Source organism: Acanthisitta chloris, unplaced genomic scaffold (assembly GCF_000695815.1).
Source record: "Acanthisitta chloris isolate BGI_N310 unplaced genomic scaffold, ASM69581v1 scaffold9060, whole genome shotgun sequence".
Lineage (NCBI taxonomy): Eukaryota > Metazoa > Chordata > Aves > Passeriformes > Acanthisittidae > Acanthisitta > Acanthisitta chloris.
In genome coordinates, this window is record NW_008653305.1 from 9,284 (window position 1) to 19,704 (window position 10,421).

Sequence of the window (10,421 nt, forward strand, 5' to 3'; positions counted from 1 at the left end):
CTGTTAGAGCTCTGTAATTTCTGGGCTGTGAGAATGAGAACTACTTTGAGATGTCTGAAAATGATGTGTGACAGTTCCCAGGGGTGTGTATTTAACCAGTCCTTAGCAGGAAGAACAAATCCATACCTCCATCATCATCATCCTAATATATAATAGAATTAGAACCAGATCCTTTAGCAGGAAGAGCAAGTCCATACCTCCATCATCATCATGCTAATATATAATAGAATTAGAACCAGATTAAACCAAACTATGGGATTAATTTATTACACAACTTTTCCCTTAGTATAACAGGAGATGGATTCATTCAAAGCAGAGTGACAATAGCTGCTTTGCTTAGTCTGGGATGGTTCCTACCCCTAGAGGAGGATGTAGCAGGCTTTAAACAAGGATCTGTGACTTAGGTTGGGATTCCTGAGGTCTGTTCTGTGGATGTGGCTTTGCAAACACCTCTTGGTTTTGCACACAGGTTTTGCTGCTGGATGAGCCAACAGCAGGGATGGATCCCTGTTCACGTCACATCGTCTGGAACCTCCTGAAGAACAGAAAAGCCAATCATGTGACTGTTTTCAGCACCCACTTCATGGATGAGGCAGATATCCTTGCTGGTGAGTCCTCCTGGGGCAGAGACAGTGTCAGTGATGCTCCTCTAACTATGGAATAGACATCTGTTTGGAGATAGAGTTGGGTTTTGGAGGCAATGGTCTATATTCAACTTCAAAGTGCCTTCTGATTTTTATTCCAGATAGGAAAGCTGTGATTTCCCAAGGGATACTAAAATGCCTTGGATCTTCTCTCTTTCTCAAAAGCAAATGGGGAATTGGCTACCGCTTGAGGTAATCAATTTGATGCCATCATGGGGCTGCTTTTTAGTGTTTCCTCTTGAAATCTATGAGATAACACCCCCTTCCCCCTCAAAAAAGATCCTTTTATCACCTTGACTGATAAAACTGAATGTTTGGTGAATGGTGCTGTGCTGGCTGAGAGTTCTGGTGCAGTGTTGGGGGGGAAGTCAAGCCTTAAACCCCCAATCTCATGTTTTTCTAGCATGCACATCGATGCCTATTGCAACACAGAAGCTACAACCTCACTGATAAGGCAACACATCCCTGCAGCCAGCCTGATCCAGGAGAATGATGAGCAGCTGGTGTACACCCTCCCACTCAAGGACATGGACAAATTTGCAGGTATTGATGGTTGGTGGTGCTGCAGGGCTGAGCTGCTGCAGATGGGAAAGCCATTAAGCATGGCCATGGCCTGCAGGCCTTGGTAAAGTGTCACCTCTGTGTCTATGTGGGGTTATATATATTAGTATTTGGCTGATAGGGAGTCAGTGAGGTCTTTCTCAGGTGAGTGAGGACACTGTTGTCTCCTCCAAGAGCTGTGGTGTGTTCAGAGGGATGTGGGTACCCAACAGAAGGAGACCCTTTCACCCAAACATCCCCTTGTCCTGCAGAAGCATCATCTGATGGCAGAGGGTTTTAGTGGCCTCCAGAGAGAATCCAGCAAGCCCCAAACTCCCAAATCAACAGCCTCAAAGAGCATCGTGTCACTGCCTGAATATTCCATGGTGAGAGGGAACGTGGAGCAGATATGAGGGTTTCACTAGATGGCAGCAATTATCTGGTCCTTGTTCACCTCCCAGAAATAAACAGAATAAACAGTGTGTCCTCTGTGCTCAGTGGAAAGCAAAGGGGAAATCAGTACTGGTGGGAATATGCAGCTGATATTTCATAAGGTTTTTTTTTTTTTTCCCCTGCTGCATTGGAGTTAATAATTTAATAACTTTATCTTCAGCTGCCACTGCTTGTACTTTGAAAACAAGCATCTTTATGTAAGATGGAATCAATTCCTCCTAAGTATTGCAAGGAGAAGCCAAGGTTAGGAATGTGCCTTGGCAACTGGGGCAGGAGAAACTGCAGAGATTTGAGGAGCATCATTTGGTATCCAACTGCTCTTCCCATTTTATACATTTGCATTTTCCTTCAGTGTGACTTTGGCTCTGAAGCTCCTCATTGTAAGTCCTTCACTTCACAGGACTGGCAAGAACTCAATAGCATTTTGCATCTCAAGGGGCTAATAAGTGCTCTCACTTTGTACCTGATGTTGGGCTTCAAGCTCTGTGTGCTATTCAGGATCTCCTACCTGATCAACAGGACTTGACCTACCTGGGAATTTTTTTATGTATCTATAAAAACAATATTTTATATAGATAAGAAATTACTCAGTTTAGGGATGTGTCTGTGTGCTTGAAGCTCTGTGGGAAGGTGATGGAGCCCAATTTAGAGCTGCATGTGTCCAGTTTCAGAGCTGCATGTGTCCCTTGTGTCCCTAGGCTTGTTTTCTGACCTGGACACCCATTCCCATCTGGGTGTTATCACCTATGGTGTGTCCATGACCACACTGGAGGATGTCTACCTGAAGCTGGAAGTTGAGGCAGAGATTGATCAAGCAGGTGAGATGGATCATGGCTCTTCTCTTGTTTTCCCTCATGTTTGATTTAGTCTCAGGTAGTGGAGAATTCTCACTGCCAGGAGGAGGTAAGAAGAAAACCTTCTCCAGGTGCTGCATCCAGCACATGAGGCTCCTTTGGTCTCATGCCATTCCAGGCTTTTGAAATATTCATCATGAAAAGCAGTGAATTGGGAGTGATTCTGGGAGGATCCAGGGGAAAAACTTTTGGCTTATTAATTTTTCAACCAGTGTACTTAGATCTGACTCCTTCGCTTTGCAGCCACACATTTTATGAGCTGCTTTCTAAAATGTCCTTTATTTTCTTAATGGAATTTGCTTTCAAGAAATTAGAAATGCACAGTGTCAAATTAATTCCCAACTTTCTGCATGAACAGCACCATTAGCAGCTGCACTTGAGGCTGGAATAGCTGAACTTGTGTCTCTTCCCTTCTTTTAAATTAACTTTCAGTTCAAATTAAACTTTGGGAACACTTCGTATGACTCCAGAATTAATCAGTTCTTCTTTTGATGTCAACCTTGAATGGTTTGAGCTCTTTTAATTGTTCTAGAGCTTTCTGTGGGGTATAGACTTACTGGTATAAGTAAGTATATACACTCCTATAGTATATATATAGTACATATAGTATACTGGTATATAAACTTACTCCCTCAGTAGATTTACTACCCTGCTCCACAAAGTTTCTGTGTGGGTCTAAGAGAGTTTAACAGCTGAATATGCTGGTGCTGAGTAATCCAGGTGCATACACAGCCCAATGGTGTGAAATTGGGGCATTTCTGCACCTTTGGAGTGGCAGAAATTTGTGTCATCTAAGCTGGATGTAATGATCTTAAAGGTCTCTTCCAACTTTGGTGATTCTATGACTCTGAGTATCTGCCACTCATGTGATTGGGGTGGATCAGTGTCATGGACCTTGGGGTTAAGTTGAGAGATGGGATGGGAATGGATAAGATGAAATGGGATGGGATACAATAGGATGAGATGAGGTGACTTCTGCAATAAGAAGCAGAAGGAGTCAATGTCCACCTGACTCTTCTACCTCTCCTATTTCAACCTGTAGCTCTGTCAGAGCATCAAATCTGTAGAGTTCTACTCTTCCCCTGTTTCAGATTACAGTGTGTTCCATTCCCAGCAAGTGCAGGATGAGGTGGACACGAAATCCTTCGATGACATGGAGCAGAGCCTCCTGATGCTGTCAGAGACAAAGGCACCAGCCATGAGCAATGCAGCCCTGTGGAAGAAACAGGTTTCCACCATAGCCAAAGTTCATTTCCTTAGCCTGAAGAGGGAAAATAAATGTGTGAGAGTGATGTAAGTATTTGGGCTTCTCATTTGTATATAAAGCTCTCCAAACCTGTCTGCATGGCACCAAAGAAAGGGAAGGAGGTGATTCATTTCTCCCCACAGTTTCATTTAAAAAGTAGCATGAAGCTGTAATTTCTGTTGAATACATTTATTTGGGGTTGAGGGAGATGCTGTTTTAATAGCATGCACAAAACTGGCTCTCACTGAATTGTAATACACCAAAACCTTTTTTTTTTTATTATTTCTTTCAGGTTGTTGCTTTTTCTGATTTTTCTTGTAGTTCAAATTTTGTTGTTTTTCATACATCACATCATCAAAACTTCGGTAGCTGCTATCAAACTTGCCCCAGATTTGTACTTGCTGAAGCCTGGAGAGAATTCCCACAAGTACAGGAGTCGTCTCCTGCTGCAGAACTCCACAGGTAGGGGAGCAGCTTCTGTCTCCACCTCTCTCTTTAATGGAGCTACTTCTGGGGTTGGGGACAAACTTTTCCCATGAAATTAACTCAGATGAGGAGTTTCTAAGTCCTCAGAGATGGTAAAGAATTGAGTATCCTTTCTGCTATAGGGTTTGGTTTGGAGATCTTCCTTCTCCTCCTACATCCATAGCCTTATTCTTGCTGTGTTAGAACATGACCTGTATGAGGGAACTGCCCAGAGATGTTTAGATACATCAATATTCAAATCCAGCTGTAAAACCCTGTGGAAAATTGCTTTGTGTTTCCACTTAGGATGTTTTAAAAGTGTCCAGGAGTAATTCAGGCAATAGAAGTGAGCTATCAGGAATTTCTACTAAATACAACTAATTTTCTCTGGGCACCATTTCAAAGTGTCACTGGTTTCCAGCATTTTTAGCTCTATTCAGCTTAAACTTAGAGTATCCTGATGCTGCTCCTTGGCAGCTCAGCTCCCTCACTGTTGTGTTTGACTTGCACAAACTCATTGGAGAATCTAACCACCAACTTTTCCTCAATTCTTTGGAGGCTGTTGAGTGAAAAGCCAAAATAAAATCATTTGTGGTGGTCAGACTAGCAGAGAACTCTGGTGAGTGTGAGTAAAGGGAAACTGACCTGTCATAGGGTTATATCAGTGAGAAAATGCACCAATAATTTTGGGTACAACACTCCAGGCTGGGGATGAAGAAGGATTTAAGAGATGTATAGATGTGGCATTTGGGGAGTAACAGTTGGACTCAATGATATTAAAGGTCTTTTCCAGCTGAAATGATTCTCTGTTTTCTCTGTCCTACACCAGAGTCAGATATCGACGACGTTGTCCATTCCCTTGAGAGCATGAACATCCTCTTGGAGATGTTCAATGACAGTGATTATGTCTCAGTTGCCCCTCACAGTGCAGCTTTAAACGTGTTTGCCCTGGAATCCAGGCAGGTAAGACACAAACTGGTTGGGTTGTACCCCAAAGAGGCCTCAAGAGCTGGGTAGGGCCTGGTGTGGGATGCTCTGACCTGAAAAGCACCTATTGAGCCATAAAATCAAGTAATATCATAGAGTATTGCTTAGACAAGAGGTCTGCAAAGAGGACTTGTATTGCTAGAATGGAAATATTACCAAAATCATTGTTCTTCCATAGTTATAACTATAGTAGGCTAAAAAACCTCCGTTTCATTTCTTCCCTGCAAAGACACAAGAAGCCAAGAGAAATGTTCTACTTCACAACAGACCTGGCACAGGACTTTTTTTTTTTTAGTATTTGATTTTACTTATACTGCCTGAATTACACAATCTGACAGAAGTATAATCCCGTGGTGTTTCATGTGTAAAGAAAAATGAGTTTCTTGCATTGTATGTGCTCATTACAGTCTGGTCACTGAAGGAAGAGCTGAACTTCAGGTCAGATTTAATCCTCAGCACAGGAACTGCTTTGCAATGTGCCACCTCTGGCTCTTGTTGCCATTTTTCTTCCCTGACACTGCTCACATCAGGGTGACACTTCAGCCCTTAGCTCCTGTACATTTTTTTGCCTCTCTGATTTTTAGACCCATTAACAAGAACATCGGAGTGTGAGTCCTTGTGTGTTTTGGTTTTCAGGCTGTAATTGTCTGCAGCATCATTTGTCACAGTGTCTCTGTTCCATAAAACATGCTGGGAATTGATTCCAAAGAATTTATTCTCTGTGAGCATGACTGTTTTCCTGGATGAGGTGATGTGTTATAACCACCCTGAGCAGCTCCAGAGCTTTCCTGCAAAGCAGACTCAATTATGCAAAGCCTTTTCCCCATGCTCAGGTTTAATTAAGGAGAGCCCTCTCAGGGAATTGCCCTTTTGTGCAGAAGAATTAATCCAGCACATACTTTTCTTCCTAGAATTATGTTTTCACAGTCATATTCAACAGTACCATGGTGCATTCCCTGCCAGTTCTGATGAATATTGTCAGCAACCTCCTCCTGCGCAGCCTGAACGTGACAGAGAGCATCCAAATCTGGAGCAACCCCTTCATCCAGGTGAGCAGCACCCCAAAAAGCAACCTGGAACATGGGGCAGGGGGCAGAGCATCCCTGAGGTGAGAGGGGGAGTGCAGAAACACCTCACTAAACAAAGAGAAGCTGCTTGGGACTGGTTGAGAATTCAAGAGGATGTGAAAGGTGTTGGGATTTTGCTGTGCTGGTTGTGGAAGTAGAGGACAAAGGAGCTTGGAAAGAAGGATGTTGGGTTGGGAATTAGAGGTTGAATGGGAGTTAGAGCAACATGCTCTAGTGGAAGGTGTTTCTGTCCAGGATTAGCCCCTGCCCAAGTTTTGCCCCAACCCTGGCAGTGTTCACAGCCAGGTTGGATAAAGCCTTGAGCAACCTGCTCTGGTGGGAGGTGTCCCTGCCCAGGGCAGGGGGTTGGGACTAGATGGTCTAAAGGTCCATTCCCACCCTAAAATTCTCAGATTCTATGACTAGATGGTCCTTAAGGTCCTTCCCAACCCAAAGCATTCCATGATCCTAGGAATCCATTATGGGTTTGTTAGTGGTTATCTTCAGTTCTGGGTTTGCTGCCTCCTGTGCAGAGCTGGGATGGCCTTTGGGAGGGGAGAGGACCTCCTGCAGCAGAGAAATGCTCCAAGAGTTCATTAGTGATTATTTATTCTTCATATAAATACTCCATAGGTATTTTTCCTCATGCTGCACTTGACCTACACAGAATTTATATCTCAGCATTCAGTTCCAATGCTAAATGCAATTTACATATTCTGGTACTGAAGGAAATGTGATTCATATTCCAGAATCTTCCAGACACAATTTTCAGACTGGAGATCTACTTTGAGGCTGTGTTGCTGGGGATAATCATCACTGGGATGCCTCCTTATTTTGCCATGGACAATGCAGAAAACCACAAGGTAAGTCCCAGGGGTTGAGCCAAAGATGCACAGGAAGGCAAAAATCTTGGGATTTGGGGGCAAACCCAGAGAGGGGTTTAACATACGTTTTTCAATGAAAATATCCCATGGATGGGATGGAGCAGACTTGGGGGGAAAAGCTTTTCTGTGGAAAGCTAAACTGGGCAATAACCAGATAACACTGAAGCAGATTAACATGACATTAATGGTAATTAACATACAATTATCCCTGTTTTCTTCTGCTGCAGATCAAAGCCTACACACAGCTGAAGATTGCAGGGCTCTATCCCTCTGCTTACTGGACTGGCCAAGCTGTCATTGACTTCCCCCTGTTCTTTTCCATCCTTGTGCTGATGATTGGAAGCCTCTTTGCCTTCCACTATGGTGTTTACTTCTACGTGAGCAAGTTCCTGGCTGTGGTGAGTGTGGTGGGGGAGGCAGAGTATGGTCATGGTGTTTTCTTCCAGTATTTTACTTCCCTTAAAAAAAAAAGAATTTTTCCATATACATGGAAAACACTTAACTAGGTGTTAATTCATTAAGGCTTTTGATGCAGAGGCAAAATACTCTCTATGGGGGAAAAATATTGCCATTGAGGAGTTTTGTTCAGAATTTGAATAAAATAAAGCTTTAAAAGCTTGCTGTTTTCCAAGAAAATGCTCCTTGGAAATGCTCCTTTCTCAGCTCTTTGCTGCTGATGGATAATTGCTGGAAAACACTTAACTAGGTGTTAATTCATTAAGGCTTTTGATGCAGAGGCAAAATACTCTCTATGGGGGAAAAATATTGCCATTGAGGAGTTTTGTTCAGAATTTGAATAAAATAAAGCTTTAAAAGCTTGCTGTTTTCCAAGAAAATGCTCCTTGGAAATGCTCCTTTCTCAGCTCTTTGCTGCTGATGGATAATTGCTGTGTTTGCCTCAACGTGCTGCTAATGACAAGGGCACAGTGACTTTGAGCACAGACCATCTCTGCAGTGAATTGCAGCATGTGATCAGGCTGAAGAGACCACAGGACCTTCATGTCTTTGATATTCAGAGTGGTTGGAGTTGAGAGGAGTCAGATTTTCCTAGCCAGTTAAGCAGCTCTGGGAGGTGACTGCAGTGCTGGTTTGCTTAGCCTTGTCTTAATTCCTACAAAATATGCTAAGCAGGAATTCTTCATATTTGCCAAAATCAGCATTTATGGAGCCTCTGCTGTGGAAAAAAAAATGGGGAAGAGTTTAAAGGAACTGAGGGATTTTCCTGCTTTTCCACACACTCTTTGTGCCTTTACTAATATGTTCTGTACATACCAAGGCAGCAAAAGACATCAAATTAAGTGACAAAGATGAATCCATCACACTAAAATAATTCTAGTTGATCTTATGCAAAAAATTCCTGTTGTTGCTGCACGTTTCCTGAGAATCCTTTCCTCTCTTTGCAGATTTTTTGCCTGATTGGTTATGTCCCCTCAGTTGTTCTCTTCACTTACGTGGTTTCCTTCACCTTTAAAAAAGTTCAGAATACCAAGGAATTTTGGTCATTTATATTTTCAGTGGTGAGTGACTTGATCTTGAGTTGGGATAACTGGGGGGATTGATCTCCAAAGCCTCAGCAGCTTCCCAGCTATTTTATTAAACTCTCTGTCCTTAATGCACGTATTTACCAATATCTCCCTCTTATTGCCATATCTAAATGATAAAATATTTTAAAATGTGCCTCAAATTAATTGATATATGCTTAGAGTCTGAACTGGATGAAAATGGACTTTTTTCCCCCCTTTTCTTCTGTACAGACAGCCTTGCTCTGCACAGTTGTCACTGAAGTGGCTTTTTTCCTGGATTATTATCTGGTAACCACCATCCTGCATTATATCTTCTGCATCTTCATTCCTATTTACCCCCTTATTGGCTGTCTGATTTGCTTTATCAAGGTAAGGGGACTCAGAGGAATCAACTTCAGAGCTCTTGTGAGTGGCTGGGATTGGGTGGGTGTCTTTAATGTGTCACCTAGAGCCATTTAACGGGTGAAGAACAACAACTGCTGGAGGAAAATCATCTTTTTCCTCTTAAGCAAAGTGTTGCAGTTACAAAATTGCCATTAAATTTCCTTCCAGTACCTAAGGGAAAGGAGCCTAAAAGAAAGGTGGAGAGGGACTTTTTACAAGGGCATGTGATGGCAGGACAAGGGGACATGGGTCAAATTGACAGAGTGTAGGTTTAGATTGGATATTAGGCAGAAATTCCTCCCTGTGAGGTGCTGAGGCACTGGCACAGGTTGACCAGAGAAGCTGTGGCTGCTCCATCCCTGGGAGTGTTCCAGGCCAGGTTGGATGGGGCTTGGAGCAATCTAAACTAGTGGGAGGTGTCCCTGCCCAGGGCAGGGGGTGGGATAAGATAATCTTTAAGGGCCTTTCCAACCCAAACCATTCCTTGAGTCTATGATATCTACAGGCAAACCATGTGATGGGAAGTGGGTTAATTGGGACTTGGTGGCTTGAAACCAGGAGCAGCCCCAAGGATTTGGATGGAGTTTTCCTGGTGTCAAACTTGAGCAATCTGAGTCTCTGCAGAGCTCAGGAACTGCTTGAGCACCATAACTTCACTTGAGTCATTGAGATTCAAGCACAGTGAATAGAGTACACATTCTCTGGTAGGTGAGTCTTTACCTGAATGTGTCTTTTCTCTGAATCCTCAGGTCTCCTGGAAAGGCAAGAGGAAGACTGGAGGATACTACGATCCCTGGGACAGGCTGCTGGTAGCAGTTCTAGCTGTGAGTGTGGAGATTAGCTCATCTGCTATTTTTGCTGTAGAGAATTGCTGGTTCCTGCTGGGAGCTCCTTCTGTTCACATCTTCATTAACCAAGATTTGATCTAGTGCTGAGCCTGCAGCTTCTGCAGCCTGTTGCAGCACGAGCACAATCAGTAGAGCTGCTGTGCCCACCAGCTCCACATCTGCTGCCTCAGTGGCCTAATTAACACTGTTGATATTAATTCTGATTATTCTAGGAGTCTGTGCTGATGGAGCAAGAACTCCAGAGCAGGGACAGTCCCTCCTCTCTCCAAAAACTCCAAATAATTGCCTTTAAGTCTAAGCAGACTTTGGTTGTGCATCCTCAGAGCTGTTGAGCAGCATTTAATGAGATAGTTAATACTTTTGGAAACAGCAGCAATTCTGTGATGATGCAGAGCTGGAGCTTCTTGTCTCTCATCACACTGCTGGGGTCACCTCTAGGGTCATCAGCCCTGGAGGTTTGACAGCTCTGTGAGTAACCAGAGTGGTGTTGGTGTGTTTTAGCCTTATTTGCAGTGCCTGGTGTGGC

General features: G+C 43.3%; 1 protein-coding gene across 1 annotated transcript in view; it reads left to right on the plus strand.

Moving 5' to 3' along the window:
• Window positions 1–10,421, plus strand: part of ABCA5 (ATP-binding cassette, sub-family A (ABC1), member 5) — a 20,457-nt gene that overhangs the window by 8,623 nt on the left and 1,413 nt on the right. The window contains 14 exon segments of the mRNA XM_009080419.1: window positions 470–608; window positions 746–836; window positions 1,048–1,187; window positions 2,336–2,455; window positions 3,583–3,784; window positions 4,030–4,199; window positions 5,032–5,165; window positions 6,101–6,238; window positions 7,006–7,119; window positions 7,368–7,538; window positions 8,544–8,657; window positions 8,895–9,032; window positions 9,797–9,871; window positions 10,397–10,421. The exon segment at window positions 10,397–10,421 is cut by the window's right edge and continues 55 nt beyond it. Coding sequence (XP_009078667.1) covers window positions 470–608; window positions 746–836; window positions 1,048–1,187; window positions 2,336–2,455; window positions 3,583–3,784; window positions 4,030–4,199; window positions 5,032–5,165; window positions 6,101–6,238; window positions 7,006–7,119; window positions 7,368–7,538; window positions 8,544–8,657; window positions 8,895–9,032; window positions 9,797–9,871; window positions 10,397–10,421 — 1,771 coding nt within the window.